General features: G+C 40.4%; 1 protein-coding gene across 3 annotated transcripts in view; it reads right to left on the reverse strand.

Annotated features, from left to right (window-relative positions):
* LRBA (LPS responsive beige-like anchor protein) overlaps positions 1-20,194 on the reverse strand; it is a 503,590-nt gene that overhangs the window by 30,748 nt on the left and 452,648 nt on the right. For 2 of the 3 annotated variants that reach the window (XM_053911800.1, XM_045202618.2), the window contains exons 49-51: positions 13,431-13,520; positions 8,838-9,030; positions 4,396-4,458 (exon numbers count right to left, since the gene is read on the reverse strand). In XM_053911800.1, the coding sequence (XP_053767775.1) occupies positions 4,396-4,458; positions 8,838-9,030; positions 13,431-13,520 (346 nt within the window). The remainder of the gene's footprint in view (positions 1-4,395; positions 4,459-8,837; positions 9,031-13,430; positions 13,521-20,194) is intronic. The other variant, XM_024569215.3, reaches the window with a different exon arrangement.

Consider the following 20,194-nt stretch of genomic DNA (forward strand, 5'->3'; position numbering starts at 1 on the left):
TTACCTTTAACTTTTTGTCACTAGGAAGAGATACTAGAATTTAAATGTTATATATCTGAAATATTGTAGCATCTTGTACTGCTTTGGCTGTAACAGGTCTTTGATTTGACTAGATGTGAACTCCCGTTTCCCCTGTTTACAGCTGCATGTGCATGTAAGGGAAGGGGAGAGTGACTATTTATTAAAGATACTTGTAATTGAGGAAGTCAGAGCACAGCGCACTGCCACTCTCTTACCTCTTCCGCAAGCAATAAAACAAGACAGCCTGGCAGAGCGTTTCCAAAGTGCCACAGTGCACCTGAGATGGGGTTTGCACGAGGCACAAGGTCAGACACAGAGCGACATCAAGCACAGGGGAAGGTAATAATCTTCTAGAAACACACTACCAGGTGTGTCATTATCAGAAAAAGAATTTTCACTGAGATGACTTTTTTGACATTATGAGGCCAGCCAAGCAGAAAACTTTGTTTCTAGACGTCTAAGGAGTGTTTCATACTAACTTTCCAGAATAAGTAATGATTCTTACATTGCTAAAGAATTTTAATTGCAACAGAAATTGAAACAAAATAAATTTCTGCATCTGATTATTATGTACTTTGTACCATAGTCACCACTTCAAAAAAATACTATAAATGTATTATTGAGAGAAATAACAATAGGAAAATATCTATATTGTATTCATTGTTTATAATAACTAAGTAAATGTGGCCAATTTAATAAGGTTCAGAGAAGAATACAGAAGGTAAATGTGTTCAAAATACTCTCCAATGCTCTGCTGGGAAGCCCGGGGACACAGAGGAATAAAACAGTCCCTGCCCTCAGGACGTAACACAACCTATACGCAGACGCACGACACACTGGGAGCGTCCGCTGTGTCTGACTGCACAACTTGGCCGTGCAAGAGCATTCATGGCTGTTTGAGAGTAGGACTCATGCACTTCTGGGCGATCGACAGGCTACAAAGTGAGAGCAGTAGTTTAAAGGGCAGAACTGTGCTTCGGGACCCTTTCCCCCCTCCTTCACACAAAGGGAAGTTGCTGGCAGATGAGGAAAACTTTTATGGGTATCCTAGTGAATCACAGGGAGATACCAGTATCCCACCGCAGTGAAACTGTGTGATACATTTCCGTTGTTTTTTTTTTTTTAATCCCAAGAAACCTAGCAATTAAAAACAAGATATGTAGTACTTTCTAAACTGGTTATTATAGTATTTTATTCCCTATGAAAATTGAGAAAATGTTCATTTTTGTCAGTGTTTATATGACTTTTGCTCCTATACTATAAACTCTCATACTGGTCTTTTTGGGGGTTGTGATATCTTGAGAGGGCCTAGCCGGACAGATCTGGGCATGTGCATAATTTTGAACTGAGTGACCACAAAGTACCCACGGGTAAAGGCTGATGCCCCTTGAGCATTCAGAATGAACTACTTGCCAAGTAAATGCTTACCTGTAAGCTGACATTGCAGTATCTGTCTGTCTGCCTGCCTGCCCATCTATCCATCCATCCATCCAAGCTCCCTACCTCACAACTGCCTTTCCTCTTTATCTCTCATTGTTTTCTCTGGTAAACCTCCTGAGAGTTGGTACTGAAAGTATTTTTATTTAATGAAAATTAGGTATATTTGTCTAGATAAGCAGTCTTCAACCTGCAGTTTGCCTACCCCTGGGGGTTTAAGGTTTCCCCAGGGATACACTGGTACAGATGGTTTAAGGGAATCAATCTCTAGTTCCTCAGCTTTCGTATGCTCTCCTTGCCTGAGAACTCTCCTGTGAGTTTTCCTTTCTAGCCTCCCCTTCTGCATGCTCTTCTTCCACTGGATGAAATTACGGCTTATCTCTCTCCTATCCAGACTCTTACTATGGTGCTTCATCTCAGGGTATGAAAATCTCGAAAGTCAAGTAATAGGACAATTCAAAATACTAATGTGATGCTGAAAAGTGAATGTGTAGGTATCAAATTATTCTGCAGAGCAGGTGGTTTCCAATTCCTTGCTTTCAGTCAAATGTAAGGAAGATCCACTCAGGCTGTCAATTGATAGATCATTAAAAATAAGTTTCAACGACAGATTGTTAAAATGATTGTTGAGTGACAGACCATAAAAATAATTCTTAATAATAGACCACTATATGAATGTTTTCACATAACCCAGCAAGATTTGAGTGACATTATTAAAACAAAACTCCTTCCTTTCCCATTTATTTTCTCATGTTGAGTGACATTCCTCAGGGCTTCCATTTGTAGAAAACAAACAAAATTGAACAGAACTGTTGACAAATCCTATCTGGTTCAGCAACAAATAATGATCATCCATGAATACAGGAGCTGTCTCATAAAAGATATATTTCTAGTAAATGTTTGTTTTATGTTTAATGTTTATTAAATTTATAATTTTAATCAACTTTCAAAAGATAAAATAGAATTGTGTAGGGGAAGTACAATGAAAATATAAATTTAAGATGTAAAAAGGAATAATGTAAAATTTTCAACTAGAGATTTTTATGCATTTTTAAAAAACAAAATGTTGATTATCAATTCCCTTTGATATTTAGGTTCAACTGAATATATTTAAAATGTTATACACTTTGTAGCTACTAAAACTTATGATGAAAACTTTTTGGATGTCAACTTAAAAATGTGTGAGAAGGTACATGGTTTTTAACTATTATTTTAGGAGACAGAGGAGCAAACAATCTGATGACCAGTGTTCTACAGCCGGAGGGAAAACTTTGGCCCACAGGCCAAATTTGGCCTGTGTCTGGTGTTGTATATAAAGTTTTATTGGCACACAGCAATGCTCCTGTGTTTACACACTGTCCATGGCTGCTTTTGTGCTGTGACAGCAGAGTAAAGTTGCTGTGTCCGAGACCTTGCAGCCCGCAAAGCCTAAAGTATTTACTGTCTGGCCCTTCACCAAAAAGTTTACCCATGCCTGGTGTAAAGGGTTATAATTGCTGAACTCACTTAATTATAGACTTTATGCTATGGGATATACATTGTCAAGTTTTAAGGCAAACAGTAAGTCTATACTTCAGAAATAATGCTTTAAATGACTTAGCAAGTGGGCTTTATTATTTTCCTGACATTTAAAACTCTACCAGAGTGAGCATTTGATTTTTTTTAAATGTAAGGTATATCATATCTACTCAAAGCAAAAAAGATTTTGGAACAAGAGTAGTATTTATCCTCCAGGTAGACAGTTACTTCTTAGATTTCTATTCATATCTGGGAAAATGATAAATGACTCAGTTTTGAGCTTAAAATTATTTTAGCTCATCTGATGGTTCCTCTGCAAATGGTGGCCACTTGGCAATCTGGTGAAACACTGGTTTTACACACAAGAATGGTGACGTACAAATAGGGCAAGTCTTGAATTTTCAACCACTGAATCTGCTTAGTCACATGCTTTATTTAAAGACTTAAAAATTCTAGCAAAGGTACTTGTGCCAGAAAAAATTGACAAAATTATAAGCCAAGCACCCATACTAGCAGTATACCCCTATAGCCACGCAATTAAGTCTTTAACCCTAAAAGCTATTGAACAGCATCTTTAACATCCAAGCCTAAATTCTTAGTGAAGCTGCATTTGCAATCCCCCCATGAGGATGAAGAATACTAAAAGTAGAGATTTCAATGAACCTACTCAAACAGCAGAACAGCAATTAAGTATTCTAAGTCATCTGCTGCTGATGCTCATTTCATCCTGATAGCTCTTCCTGGTCTCCTCCCTTTTCTTTTTCTTTCCCCCTGAACAAATTTAACCTCCAATGGCAATTTATTGGGCTGTAGGACCCTAGGAAAATGAATACGAATATCTTAACACTGCCATTGGCTGGGCAATATATTTCAACTTTGAAACTGCTCTGCAATTGCCCATTAATCCCCTCAGACTGAATAGAGGGTCCAGGAAGAAAGGATTGATCTCCTTTAATGATGAAACCCTGGCACTACAGTTTTATTTTTCACAACACAGTGCTGCTAAGAACCCCACTGTTATTATGAAAATTTCCCTAGCAAAGGAGCTCCATCACATTACTGGTGCACCAATTCATCATAACGGGCCTCGCTCCTGCTCATCAACAAGTCTGAGTGATGAAAAGATCCAATATTATCCTGACAGTACTTCATGCGCATTCTCAATCACACATTATTACAGCATCCATATTAATTTTCAGTGACACGCGTCCTAGGCCTGTTCAAATTAGGCAAACCAACGAGGGGGAGTTGATGAAATACCAGCATAGCCACAGCTCATTGCATTCCAATTTGCATGCAAATGGTTTATCAGGAAAATTCCATTCCCAGCAACCAGCAAGTGAAAAACAACTGTAATCTACACTTCAGGGCCACCATACAGAGCTTAATGAATCGCAAAGAGAGAAGGAAGTGACAGACCTATGAGAGGATCGATTTCCACTGGCAGCTGGTATGGCTGGTCTTGTACAGCACCTTGATGAGCTGGAATTCACAAAAGATTTTTAAAAACAGCATTATTTTTCATATATAAACTACACAAAAACACATAAGTCAAATCTCACGTACAATTGTTTCCAACCCCCAAACCGCACATAGGGTTTAGCGAAATTTAAAGAAAAACCAGCCCAGGTGCTTTTCTGGCTAGCTCATGGAACATTTATTTTAGATTAGAGCTGTGCTGAACCTGTGCCATCAGCAGTGGCTCTGGTCCTGGGCCATAAGCTATAGCAGATGCTTGACTGGCAACCTCTGATGCTGCAACAAAACAAAATTAAGTGGTAAAGCGCGCTGAAAACAAAATGTGACAACCATCTGCTGACTGTAGCAAATACTATTTTTTTGTTACTTCTTTAAAAGGCAGTTTTGAGTGCTGCAGCACAAAGGCTCCACGAAAACGTCAATTTATGATGGAGAAAGGGAAGGCTCTAAGTCAGGGAACATTTAATGTTTCATCCATCACTTAAAATCAATCAATCGAAAGTCTGAATACAAATAAAGAAAGCTATCTTGCAGATAAATGTTTCAGTTAAATGCATTTGACTGAAATATTTTCCTAAAGGTTTGAGGTTTTTTTAAAAAAAAGTTTTATTAATATTTAATATTGCCATGGTTTCCATTTAAAAATACCCTAAGAAGCAAATGCGTAACAAAAATCAATCCATACTAAGAACAGTTTTTTCAATTCTCAAAATGGTCCTAAAGAGTCGGGCATGCTTATTTCGTCGTTGAGAAGAGAAGGGGAGGCAGTCCCCTGTGACAGGCAGGGGTCTCTAGAAAGAGAGGAGGTGTCCTGCTGGCAGCTAGCTGTGTACCTTGGGCAAATCATGAACCCCAAAATGAAGGGTTTGGACTAGATGGTCTTTTCAGCTTTATAATTCTGGTAGTTAAATTCTGGGACCTTTTCCAACTGATTTTCCCCAAATGACTCAGCCATTCATCCTGGTCAGTGTCTGCCTTTCATAGACTCATAAGCATTTAAACTGCTCCGTCAGTATTAGAGCTCTGCTTAATACCATCAGATTTTAGGAAATCTTTCTGACTGTCCTTGAGGGGCCTGGATATAAAAATGCAGTACATTCCAATGAGTTCATTAGATTTTTAAATTTATCATGTCACCATTTCCCATTAGTAGATACCAACTTTTCAAGGATGTTTGGAAGATAAAGTAAGTAAGTACAATAGTAGCACTAAAAATTGTAGGTGAGTATTTATAAGAAGTTAAACTGGCTGAAGCAAGGAAGTCATTTGGCTCATTCTTCTTTACTGAAGGTATTCTCTTTGCTGACTGCTGGCTCTGCCAGCAAAGAAATCACAGGGCACACACAGGGAATGACCAGGGAAAAGGGACCATAGCCTCTCATTTACCCAACAGTGCCATCTACTTCCAGGAATACCAGTGCCGACCAACACTAACACCTTAAGAATTCTTCGCTACTTCTTGAGAATCTGGGCTCATAGAAATATTAAAACCAAACTGTCAGGGAAACAGGTTCTGTTAACTGCCTTTCTTTGGTCAGGTTCCCAATCCCACTGCTGCCACGGATGGCCTGTGTGACCCTGGGCAAGTTATGGAGTCTCTGTGTTTCAGCTTCCTGACCTGTACAATGGGTTAGATAGGCTCATTAGGTTAAACCATATGAAATGACCGATAACGACATGTTGACTGATTAAAAGAGGCAATTTCATATGGTTCAACCTGAATACAGAACCTACATCCTAAGGCTGTTGCGCAATTAAAGCAATGTTTAGAACCTAGAATATGTCTATAAGCATTAGCTGCTTTTTTTCCTCTTGAGTCTCTGCAAGGGCCTTTGAGTGAGAAAAAAGGATAAAGACCTTCTTTCTTACCCTAGATCAGGACTCAGAGATGACTGAAATAAATGACAGGAGCTAGCTGACTAATGAACAAGCTACTGAAATCACAGACACTCTGAAAAGAACCAGACTCCAAACCAAAAAAGAAAAAAAAATGAGTGTAAAATGAATTTGATATTCACTGAAGAAAAACTGTTAGGGATCTGTGACAGTTGCCTTAAATCAGAGCATCCTGACAGGTAAAGGTAGTACAGGACAGGATGAAAGATCAGGTGCAGGTAAATATACCTGGGATGAGGCACAGACTTAATAAAATGCAAGCTCAACACTGTTAGGTGGAGGTGGGGGCGCAGCTCCGACCTGGAGAGCACACTGTGGAGAGGTAGGCACCTCTGTCCTCCCATGCTACCGTTCTCTGTATTCGGCGGGGTGCGGGGGTGGGTGGGGAGTTGCTGTGTGATGCTGTAAAGACAGAGGGCGGGGGCAGAGACTGCTAGTGACACAAGGCACAGGTACAAAGAAGCCTTGCTGTGAAGAATGACAGGCAAAGAATCGGCACAACACAGGCAGTCCCCAAGCTCCTGTCTCACAGAAAGGTGCACTGGGGCTGGGGACAGAGGCTGCCCCATCAGTGTTAGTCCGCACAGGGATGCAGCCCCTCCATCTCTTCCCATATCTAGAGAAAAGGTGGAAGGAGGGAAAAGGACATGGACAACCAAGTGTTGAGGGAAGCAAGCTTTCCAGCCAGAAAGATGGGCTTGCTCAAAAGCGGCATGTCAGGGGCTCAGTCATCAGCGCTTTGCAAGTGTGCCCCGCACTCTGAGAACCAGCGATAGGCCTGGTAGTGCTTTGGCGGAGCCGGCTCAGTTCCTGCCCAGCTCTTTGCTAGGCTAAACCAAAGAGGGGGCAGACAGTGGTCAGTGCTTCCTGGCAGATGAGAAGGTTTGTTGCTCCTCACATACAGTGTCACTGTTTAAAGTGAAGAAGTTCTCAGAGCTGCCACCAACAGCCACCCAGGATAAGCCTCATGGTGGCCCTATGTCACATGCGCTGGGGCTTCTAACAAGCTCTAAGGGTAGCGGCACACAGGGTGGGCAAATCCTCCAGAGTACCTGATGAAACACACCACCAGCGTGTTTTTCTTCTAACGGGTGGCATTTAGAGAATCCAAAAATCTATTCATTCATTAAATTATAACCTTTGGTTCCAAAATATATTGTTTGCATATAAATTTACCTCTGTAAAGTAAGTTCACTTGAAGAAAAATAAATTACAAGACCTAATAATAGACATTTATAACTGCCTCAATTTTTACCTTCTCCACATTTTCTGAAATCTATTCTCTAATCAAATATTGGCATTTATTTCATTTCTAATGGCCAGAAAATGGTTATATCTAATAAATTCTGGTACCAACAGATTCTTCATCACGGGTACCTCTGGAGCGGAGTCAGCTCACCAGATCTGTGTTTGAATGTCAATTCAGTTCTGCCCCACCGTAAAAACCCCTCCATTTAATTTGGAATTAGGCTCTTGTTCAAAAATTTATATTTCTTGTAGCCATTTCAGGTATTATAATGATCAGTGCTTATGTGCATACTTTACAATTTAATGACAAGTTGAAAGACTATTAAAATCTGTTTTTAAGAACTTCCCACCTACAACAATGGCTTAGGGGGAAAAAAGCCTATAATCTCCATGACTTTAAAAGATTTTCCTTCTTAAAAAAAGATTTCTAACCAGTGGCCAAAAAGAACAGTGCTAAATTCAGATCCCAACATTTCTGTTCTAATGAGGGCCAGCAAGTCCTAAAGGACTTATTGTAAAATGAATGTAGACAGAGGGATGATCCTAAAACCTGAGTCAGAGAACTCGGGTTCACACCTGGCTCAGCCACTGCCTGGCCACAGGTGACACTGGACCAGGCACACTCCCTGGGGCCCAGTGTCTTCACGGGTAAAACGTGGGACCGGGCTCAAGGAACTTGCCTATTTACACTTTGATGGTTTATGATTCCAATGGGTAGTTCAGTACCTCACCGTTAGCTACCAAAACTATTCTACACTTATTGGAAGGAGAGAATGTACTTTGGGGCTTGCAGTGTTTTGACGGAAAATTTACGTGTTTTTTCTATTATCCACAACAACACTGCCAGGTCATGACCACAGCCCACAGCAGACAATCAGAACTGTGGGCTGAGGAAATGAGTAAGTAGAAGAAAGGGAACATGGGATTAATACATCCATGCTATTTATGGCCAGAATACAGAACATCATGATATTAAAACATGTTAGAAATAATATTTCTCTCCGAAGGATAAGGACCAATGCCGAATGCCAAAGAACTGTTTGGGCTTTAACATCCGTATTCATATGCCTCACCTGGGACTTCTTTAAGTCTTTCAAATTATTAAACACTGGACTCAGACTAAAGCTTGAAAATTAAAAAGCTTAACTGCTGAGATACACATTTAAGTAGACACCGCAGTATCTTCATACAGTGTTCACCAGTGAGTACGCCTTCCAGAGCGATGCTTCTTTACTTACCAGGGAGGTTGTGCCACTTGTTCACAGCAAACAGCCTGCTGGCAGTGACAGTGATCACAGCAGGGGCCGCCAGCCCAGGCTGGGTGTTGGCTGCCACGTGAGTGACAGGGGAGTTGGAGGGGAACTTTAGGACCATGATAACATCCTGCTGGGCTTGGTCTGTGAACATCAGCGGGCTCTGCAGGAGGAGACACTGTTGAGTGGGCGAGACGAGACCCAAACACACAAGAAGGAAAAGACAAAGAAAGACGAGGAGGAGAGAGAGTACAGGAAAAGAAGAGGAAGACCATGTTAACACAAGGCGCGAGCGAGAGCACAGTGAGCAGAAAGGCTCATAGAAACAGCAATTAGGATTTGCTTCTTTGCATGCATGTCATTAGCTGAATTTTTTGGTGATTGAAGGAGAATATGTTAACAGAAACACTTTAAAAATCAATAAATTTTATTGGCTTCATTCCCTACCCCAGTCCCATGAAGAACTAAAAGAATGATTTGATTTAGATTCTAAATAGGCAAAGTATTGGGGATCGCATTAAGCCATTCCGATTGCCATTATGTGTCAAGTACAAAAATAAATAAATAAATAATAATGAGAACAGGCAGTGAGCACAAAGGCAAGCCAAGGTAACTTCCACAGATCATCAAAGACTGTGTTGCTTCAGCATGAAGATTTTGACAACTAAATAAAGAGATAATTAAAACAAATATATTTATAAACAAGTTATACAACATGCATGTATTATTTCAATAGAGAAATAACTTATGAACGTAATACACAAACTTAATTATAAAGGTGTTTCAAAGCAATGCATAATTAAGTGTACTTGCAAAAACAATATATTTATATAGTGTACCAAGTCATAAACACCCATTATGATGCAAATATCCTGTTCTCTGCTGTGACTAAGAATAAAGAGAAGTACCTAGCTGCCCCTCATCTCTCTTGGTTAAAAAAAAAGAACTTAAGACCTTTGATTTCTCTTTTGAAAAAGCAGAAAGTAATTAAAAATGTTGCACAAAACACTGTCCTAATAACTAGCAACAAAATAAATCTTGAAGACTGCTAAGGATTTAGAACATTCCTATAACCCATGTCATAACCCAAGACATATATAACCCCACTCTGATTTACTGGCTTTATTTATACTTCGTGGTAGTACGCTGCCCTACAGTAATTGCACTGTTCATTTTCAGCAATTCTCTTCTACCATGTCCATTTTCTAATAGCTGATTAGTATCATTCAGAACTGAAACACTTTGATGAAATGCTTCTGGCTGCTTTCCTACTGTCATATTTCAAAACACCAGGTATATGTAAATGTGTGTAAGCACATATATTTAACATGTATCTATTCAGAACTGCTAATAAAAAATTAAATATATTTGCATTTTTATTATCAGTCCTTTTAAAAAAGTTATTAAGAGTACTTAGAAAAACATATTGCACTAAGAATTCCTATTTGCACTCTTTGCATAAAGGTGTAAATAAAGGCAACTAATAAGCTACCCAGACACCCTTCTGAGCAAGTGGCTAAAAGCCAATCAATATTATGAGTTAATCCTCCCCGGATGCTCATTCAATTAAAGGTGTCAGTAATGCCTCATCTGATGTGGCCTCAATTAAATCCAACTATCTGATGGTGTGAAAACACAGGGGGATACAGCAACAGCAGCACAACCAGACAAATAGGCAGCCTTCGTGTGCCTGCTAATTACTACACCTGGTGTATATTATGGCTCATGCACTTAACGCAGCACGAGGCGGCTTTAATTTCTGCTCTGTCGTGCGTGTATTTGTGCCCGTGTGGGGGTGGGGTGCATTGATGGGTGATGGGGGAACTCATCTGAATGGCAGAAAAAACAATAAACATTTGTGTCTTTTATTTTTGAAACCTCTGATATCAATAAATAATCTGTCATACAAAGGACCTTTTATACAGTTTTAAGGAATTCTGGGAAATTGGGTAAAAATGAGAAACAATGAGCAACATGAAACAAACTCCAAGTTAGCAATGAAGAAGTCCTGGGAAAGGAAATGAATGTCATTTCACATTAAGAAGCTTCATTTTTCAATTATGTAGTGTTTTAAATAATATTTACTAAAGTCAATTTATAAACTCTGAAAAAGTCAGAGTATAACATACATCACAAAGTCTCACTGCAAGGAAGTTGATATATATTTTTGAGCTTAACAGCTCATAGTGTAAATATAATTTGAGTCAAATTGGATGATTCCAATGTTTATATCCCTAAAACAACACAGAAAAAATCTCTAATGTGTAGGAACAATGTCTTGTTTACACAGTGACTCTAGTGGGCCACTCTTAGCCACACGGCAAGGACAAGGCACTGTCCACAGAAGCCGCAGGCACCTTGTCCAGAAACACCCTCTGCCAGCTTCCAACAAGCTGTCCCTCTGCCTGTTCCTACACACTCCCTCTTGACTGAAGCTCCCAATGCAGGCAGTTGGCAGGGGACTCTCTTGGAAGCTCCGTCATATCCTTGGCTGATAAGTATGGAAGAGGGCGCACTAGAAGGAAGCAAAGGCACACCCCAGCAGACGGGGCTGGTCCGCTGCGATGGCAACAGCTGCAGATGCGCAGGACAACTGGTGGAGCAGGGATTAGAGAAACAGACCCTCATCTCGTCTTCCCCGAGTCCATCTGTGAGCCAAGGCTGAGGCAGACGTAGGAAACTACTAGCCAAATTTCACTCAGTTTTCCCAGATTAAGTGTACACACTTGTTGACAACTCTGGTTTCTTTCTAACACACCTTTTTTCCCCCCACTCTCATATGTGTAAGATGAAAAACACAATTTGCACATGTCTGAAGTGCAGGTTTTAAGTGCAGAGGAAAAAGCTGTTGGAAGAGACAGTGTTCTGTCCTCCTAGAACATGTGCCTTCCTGCCCTAGGGACGGGAAAGCCGGTCTGCTCCAATGAACCAGTAATCCTTGGCCAGGGAGGGAGGCTTAGCAGCGGGAGCCCCTCACTGCCCCCGTGACCAAGGCTGTGCAGTGACCCAGGCACAAAGTCAATGGGGTAGCAGAGGAGCCTCCATCAGCCAGCACTGCAGGCCCTGGAGTCGCCCTGACAAGCTATTACTAAAACTAATTCCAAGCCCCAGACATAAATCAGTCTCACTATTTTATTACTATTTTTATGGCATTATCTTCCATTGTTCTTGCTAACTGTTCACTTTTTGTGTAGTCTTCTGCTCACTCAAGCTATCCTTCATGTTCATTTCAATCTGATTTCACCTGTTTATTAAAAACACTTGGAAATGAGGATGCAAATAATTTTCAAAAGGCTTGTGGTTTATTACAACAGCCAATTCGTATAACTAGAAAAAAAAGGTTAAAAAAAAAAGGCTTGGCAGAAAAAAGATGACAGAGGGTAAAAGGGAAAAAGACACAAAGAAGAAGGTGAGGTGGGAAGAGAAAGAAAAAAGAAAGAGCCAGAGGTAGAAAAGACCAAAACTATTCCAAGCTCTCTCCTTCCTAGTATCTGTCAAGAGTCTGCTGCCTCTAAGCCACAACATGGGATCAGAGTCTATCTTAAATTATTCTGCGTATTTACGGAAACAGATTGTGTATTTCCTGTTTTTAGTTTGAGAACAGTAATGAACAGCCTGTTTTATAAAGGAACAATTGAAGAAAAATATATATAATTCCCATAGTCTGTTCTTCAAAGACTCTTTTTATCATGCAATTCAGTATTTGTTACTCTGCCGACTTTCTTTTAATCATCAAAAAATGTAACCCCTGAAATTTCAGGAACTCTACAAAGAGACTGGCCATTATCATTCTGCAGACTGAGCCTGTTTCCCTGCTGCTGATTCCGGGCTGGCCTCTGCCTTGCTCTGACCAGTAGAATGCGGCATAAACGATGCTGCATGAGTTCCAAGGTGAGCTTCAAGAAGTCTTGCAGGAGTGTTCTCTAGAACCCTGCTCCTCCCACAGGAGGGGCCTGGGCTAAGGGCCTTGATAGTGAAAGACCACAGGGAAAGGGAGGTTGGGACAGCTTGGCCCGCCCCACAGCAGTGTGTGGGGGAGTCAGGGAGCAGAGCAGAAGAAAGGCTCAGAATCACGAGAAATAGAAATCACTGTTCGATACCACTACGCCTTGGATGGTTGGGTACACCTAACCATCATTTTTCCCTCCCTGAGGGCCCTGACCCTCAGCAACAATATCTTACATATTAGGGTTTGTTTTAAAAGTCCCAAACTGAAAAACATATTGGGATATAAAGAATATAAACAGAACTAATCTAGAAACTCATAGGATCAAACGAGAAAGTGAATCAGTCTTGTGCCGGGAGTCTCTGTACTGCAGTAAGGATATGTGATGATTAAAAACCTCTCGATTCTGTAACAAAACATGCACTGATGAAATGCCAGAGCACTGGAGCAACGGCTGCCTTCCCAAAGACTCCCAGAGAGCATGCAAAGGTTTTTTTGCTGGTTGTTAGCAGGTTAATAAGCACTGCATGAGAACAGGCCCAGATGTAGCAGAGAATCTCAAGTACAACAAAAGACTGCTATGAATGTCAGGCCAAGAGGCAAGAAGTTAGAAGAGTGAAGGCAGCACTTACCGCTTGCATGGCGGAACCTCTGGGAGGATGGGGCTCGATGAGGAGCTGCGAAGGTGTCTGCCCAAAACTCCGGATTTGAGCTTCAACAGCCTGAAAAAGGCATGGGTGAGGTGGAGGGTTAAGAGGTGTTAATTACAGGCACTAGAACCACAACTGTCACCTGAAAATGTCATTCCATACTTCTGGCTTGTTTCATGCTGAAAGTCAGCCTTGTGTTTGCAGCGTGGGGCGAAGCACCTGGCAGGGGCACGGCAGCTGAGGTCATCCTGCAGCCCCGTGGAAGCTGTTCCTATCAAACCCCGCAGAACTTTCTCATCTTGCTCAGTGATAGGAAACAGAAACCAGCTATTACAATCAGAAATTGTCCCTTTTGGCTTCATTTCTGTTTTCTTGCATTTTTTTCCTGCTTGCATCATCCCTAACGACTAAAGTTAATCTTTTACAGGTATAGAGAAAACCCATTGTTGCTTTGATTCCAGGCCCCATTTCATCCTGGAAAGTAGAAAGGGGAAAAAGCAGCACAGCACCTGTGGGAATGGCTTGATGCTATTACTTTTGCCACAGAAAGAGCATTATTGTTGACAGTCTCTTTGAACCTAGGTGGCTAAACAACAAAGTAAAAGCCATATGTTGCACCCAAGCATGAGATGGCTAAACCAGAGACGAACTAAACATAAGAAACATGTGTGTGCGCCCTTTTGGAAAGACGTGTGCCTGCACCCTGGGCAAGGCACTCCCCTGCCATGGTGCTCCCTGTACACCTCACACAGATGCTCACTTCCCGGTCACCCCCAACTCCCTCCTCATGGGAAACTACTAAAGGCCAGATGCTCGCTCTGTCTGTAATTATTTGTTTACTTGTTTATGTTTGTTTCTTCCCACTAAAATATAAGACCCATGACAGCAAGGACCTCATGTCTCTTCTTCACTCTTGGATCCCTACATTGGCTGAATGAAGAAATGCTGCACAATGTGCGAAGGGAGAGAAGGAAGCAAAGCTATGTAGTCAGTGTTCTTAACTTCCAGGCTAACAGGATGAAGAAAACCTCTCATTCATAAGAGAATATGTTCACCAGGTTATTTTTTTAATCTCTAAGAAAAGGTCTTCAATTTTATATACTCTTCAGGACTGTAGGCAATTGATAAATCATGAATAAGAAAATATAATCATTATCCACTATTAATTTCCTTTTTTTATTTGACAAGAATGCCCCTAGTAACTCTTTACGATGACCAGGTAAGAAAAGAGCAGTTCATTTATTTATACCTTCAATGATCGTCAACTATGTACACAGCAGTTAAAGCTCTCAATGTTTGAAGAATATATTCCTAATATAGGAAGCAGGGCAAGTGTAGCTAGACGCTTGCATTATAGTTTGATGCAGTCAGTCCAGTAAGTTCAAGGAGTGACTTGCGGGGGCAGAAAAGCTTGGGAAGCACCTCTGTGAAAGCTGAGGGGATGGCAGAAGCAGCTTGGATTTTGAAGTTGAACAGATCATTTTCAAATCCCAAATCCATACCACTGATAAGCTATGTGATCCAGGGTAAGTTACTGAACCTCTCTAAGTTTCCATTCTGTCTCCTGTAAAATGTGGGTCGTAATAGTACTCATCTCATAGGTTACACTAAGCATTCAATGATGCACATGTAGAAACATAGCAGAGTGTTTAACACAGATTAGACCCTCAATATGCAGTCAACAAATATACATGGAAGGCTATTAACAACAACAGTGAGTATTTATTTAGTACTTACTATTTGCCAGAAACTTCTCTGAGTGGTTTACAATCATATCAGCTCCTCTTTGAACTGGGGGACGTGAGTGCAATAAATGCACCAAGAACCTAACTCTCTTGTCCGAGGACACACAGTAATTAAATGGCAGGCTGAAACTCTACACCTAAGCCGCTTGATTCTACATATCACGCCCTCACCCATTAAGTTATCCTTTCTCTGTATCTGTTAGGTCCTGTAGTAGGGCCTAGGCGTACAACTGAGCACAGAAAACACGAACTTACACTCTGTTGAATGAATTACTAAGGTATCTCTCTATCATCATCATCATCTTATCACCATCGTAGTCACAGTGAAAAAAGTTACATTCAGACACAATCAGTAGAGCAATGTGGCCAGGCAGGGGTTGGTTTTCACAGTGGGAGATAAGGCTGGCCCTAGACTTCTGAAACAAGAAGTGAGGCCAACAGGAAGTGAAGAGTAAAGACTAGGACTATTTCAGAAGTACATCTAAAGCCTTTTTGATGGGGTAAAATCAATTTATGATCAATATCAAGGTCAATTTTGAGGATGAGATAGAAAAAAAATATAAGATGGCAACTTGAAGCCTTGAAGTAGTCCCAAAGACGAGAGGGAGCACTGTTATTGTGTGAGGTACAGATTTTCAGCTTAGGTTATGAATGTGGACCGTAAATCCCTTGTGAGAGCAGTTAGCAAAGCCAGTGCCCTTTCCCTGGACCGCTGCCTTTGTGGTCCCTGCCCAACAGGTCCTGAAAGGGAAGGGGGACAGACAGCTTCCGCATTTGGCCTATGGTACTGGGTGGTTCGGAGTGCTAATCCTGCCTTTACCATTTAGCTGCTGTGTAACTTTGGACAAGTAGCCTAACTTGTTTCCCCATCTATAAAACAGAGATAATAAGAATGCCTAGATCATAGAATCACTTGGAAAATTAAATAATACACATAAAGTGCTTAGCACAGTACCCAGCACATACAAAGCACTGAATAAAATGCTGTAGTAGATGGGGGCTTGGTGTGACCACCACTTAACACAGCTAGAACAGGGAAGGAAGAAGTGCTTCAGGAGTTTATGCTGATAATAATGAACATATCGTATCAGAAAACATATCTGGCCCAGGTTTCAAAATGCACTGCAGGGCTAAGTGCCCAGAGACAGATCTCTTTGGAGAAGCTGTGGTATTAGGAAGAAAAGGGATGAACATATCCACCATGACCTAAGGAAAAACCAACAGGTCCTACAGACTGAGACTTGGACAATGAAGACAAAACTCATCGTTTTCTTTGGAACTTGCTATTTTAGAGAGTAGTGAAACAAAAAATGGAAATACAAGTTTCTGTTAGGAAGAAATCGTGTGGCAGCAGGATGGGGAGTCTGAAGGGACAGTGGCAGCCATCTATCCAGGCCAAGGTGTCCAACGCACAAAGAAAGCCCAGGATTGGCTCTTGGACGAAAGATCGGAAGTACTGATTTGGGAGTCATTCATACAAAAGGAATGTAAGTCAATGGCGTTTGATGTCTCCCTCCCACTGTATATACGTAACTTTAAACAGCAGAAATACTTCCTTTTTCAGGGGAAATCTTACATGAAACTCTGATATATAAAAAACATAGAGATAAGGCTGTTCTACTTGGAAGGTTGGAGGAGCTTTAATAAGCTTCCTCAGCAGCTCCTGAGAAAGTTCTGAGAAATCCTAGAAGTGCAGTTTGCCACCAATTGGTTAAGCTCCAGGAAGAGAATACCACACCCACACACACACACACACACAGGGACCTAGAGCTGCACCTTAGGAAACTCAGATTTAAGGTATAATATGAAGAAGTGATGAAGGAGACAGAGAGGGGGCCCTGGGGGTGGAGCAGCAGGACGGTGAGAGTTCCAAAGACAGAGTGGTCAGTAATGCCAACTACTGTGGAAACACTGAGAACACAGGCATTACTGCATAGAAATCTCTATTACACATGCAAATTCAATGTAACTGGTCTGGTACATATCTTGCTTTGCAGTTAATATAGCTTTGAAATTATAAAATATGATGAGAAAGTTTTCAAAAGTACCAATCTCCTCTTTTATCCAAAGCAGTGCTTTTTAAGGATCAAGTCAGAAATCCTGGGGAAGTTTTAAGTGTGATTTGAAAAAGCCCCTCAAAAAACTTTATCACTCTCTCTTCCTTTTTTGCTTCAGCCCTTTGTATACAGACCAACAGAAAATTTCAAAGGGAGTCTGAGGCTTAGGACGTCGGATTGGTAACAGGGCAACCAAATGAACTCTACCAAATGCCTAAACTGTTTTTAGTAAACTCCCCTTTGCCTACAGAGTTTTAGTCTCATGTGTTATCTTTTAAAAACTTGTTTAAGTTGGCCCTGGCCAGGTCACTCAGTTGGCTAGAGTGTCGTCCCAATACACCAAGGTAGTGGGTTCAGTTCCTGATCAGAATACACACAAGCAGCAACCAATGAATTCACAAATAAGTGGGACAGCAAACTAATGTTTCTCTCTCTCTATCTCTCTCTCTCAGGCACCTCGGCCCTGTGGGAAATCCCTTTCCTGCTCTCACCCCGACTGCTGCTGGCCCTCCCTGTTGCTCCTGGAGCAATGTACATAGACTCCTACTGCCTACTCACCTAATACACTAAATACTGTTTAATTCATGTCTTAGCAGTCAGACTCGAACTCTCCTAGAGACCAGAGACTGCCATGTATTTGTGCTTCTGGGGGACACACAGTAGGTGCTCAGTTTACTTACTGAATGAATGGCCATCCAGGCCAAGATAATTCAGCAGGATGCAGCTTAGAGATACACTTCTATCACTGTTACAGTGCAGTCAGCATTAAATAAAACATTCTACTAAACATTTCTACTGAAAAGCTTACTTTATTATGTAACATTCTTACTCATCAATTCCCAATTATTCTGTAAATAACCTATTACTACTTTCTATAATAAAACCTGAATTCAACAGGCAGCATTCCAGATGTTGAAATACATAGTAATAAAAAGGACTATGCAAATGCCTAGAGACATTCCAGTAAAACCACATTATTTATATTTTATAAACAGCATCTCAAATATTACCTAGAGAATTTATTAATGGATTTCCAAATGGAAATATTATGAAAAGATTTTCAACAAGCTGTGGATTCTGTAGTTTTCTGTGCCAACTATTGCATACTTGCATGATTTTATGGCCATATGTATAGAGGAAGAGATAGTATAGAGAGAGATTATAGATACACAAACTACATACACTGAAAGGAAGAAAGAAATAAAAGTCAAGGAAAGCAGACCTGGCTTAGTGACAATGGAGTATTTGGCTTCAATTTAATAATGACTCTTTTAGTCTCTCTGAACTAGTCTTTTTAATCTAAAAGAGGAAACGAGTTAACTCAATACAACACTTAGTAACCAACAATAAAGCTGTAAAATTTTATTTTAAGATGGGTCTGGGGGAGATATAAGTTAACATATGGATGCAATTAAAATAAACACACATGGACACTGCTTTTGTTAGGCACACAACTCTGAAATTGCATTTTCTCCTCTATATATTTACCTCTGAAGGCCATATAAAATTGGGATAGGGAAACTAAAAATAATTTATTCAGAAAAAACATGTCATTTAATAATATATTAAAATGTTCTGATATTACCTAAATTAAGCTCTAGAAAGTGGTCTTAAGATTCTAGAGAAACTCTTTACCAAGAAATGTTTAAAAACCCAAACAAGAGTTCCTATTTTAGATTTCAGCATCAATTCACGTTTTGATATTTTAAGAGTCACATTAACACCACCAAGGGACCCTCCTGTGTCACACATCACTCATTGTGTGTGCCGCGATTGCTGCCACCTTCACACATCCGGACTTAAGCTGGAGAGCAGCTTGCTGAGTATCTGACAGGCTTCCACTCCAGAGGCCCGGGCAACCCGCCAGCCTCAGGGCGCTGTGGGGCCACTGCAAACCCGAGCTCTGGGTCAGGAGCAGGTTTAACAAGGGCCTGCCCAATGACTGCTTAGTCGTTCTATGTCAGAGTCTGGATCAGACCCCACCCTGACCTACAAAGTGAAACTCAAAGTTACTTTTTAGTAGTCACAGCAATAAATGCACAAAAAATTTAAAAAGAGCATAAAAACGTATTTAAAAGGAATCATTTAAGGTTGAGATGTAAATATTCAATGTGCACTAGAAATAAAAAATATATAAAGAAATCAAACTTTTAAAGCATAAATGTAAATGATAAATAGCCTATCAGAAAGAAAAGTCATGGATATACTAGCATATGGACTATTTAAAACTCAATCAGATAAATGTTCAAAATATAGACTAGATGGTATTTAATCATCAAATTATGTAAAATATTTCACATAGAAGAAGGCTATGGTAAAGAAATAAGGTAAATTGAAGAGAAATCTATGTGAATTTGGACTTGAAAGACAACTTTTTTAATTTTGAGAAATTAGAGAAAAATAAGAATTTAATTGGGGTCAATTTTTTATGTTTTCAAATAAAGATCGAGCTATTGATTCCAATTCTATAAATTCTCATAAGGAAAGAATCAGATAAATGCAGAAGATTTAAATACAAGGATGGTTATTATAGCATCCTATAACAGTAAAAATTAGGGGAAAAACCACTTACCCTAAAATAATGGGATACTATGCAGCCATTGAAATGAGTGAGTTGAGCTGAATATATCGGACATGGAAACTAGCCTGTAATATATGGATAAAAGAAAAATTTGGACTTCTGGCCAAGGTGGAGGTGGTAGATACACTTTGCCTATTCACACAACCAAAAGAAGGACAACAACAGATTTAAAAACAAAAAACAACCAGAACTGCCAGAAAATCAGACTGTATGGAAGTGTAACAACCAAGGAATTAAAGAAACATTCATTCAGACTGGTAGGAGGGGCATAGATTGGCAGCCGGGCAGAGAGGACTCATGGCAAGGCAGTGGCTGGAGGATTAAGGTGGGCAGCAGCTGGAAGACCCGGAGGTCCCACATTTG

Source organism: Desmodus rotundus, chromosome 9 (assembly GCF_022682495.2).
Source record: "Desmodus rotundus isolate HL8 chromosome 9, HLdesRot8A.1, whole genome shotgun sequence".
NCBI classification, from domain to species: Eukaryota; Metazoa; Chordata; class Mammalia; order Chiroptera; family Phyllostomidae; genus Desmodus; species Desmodus rotundus.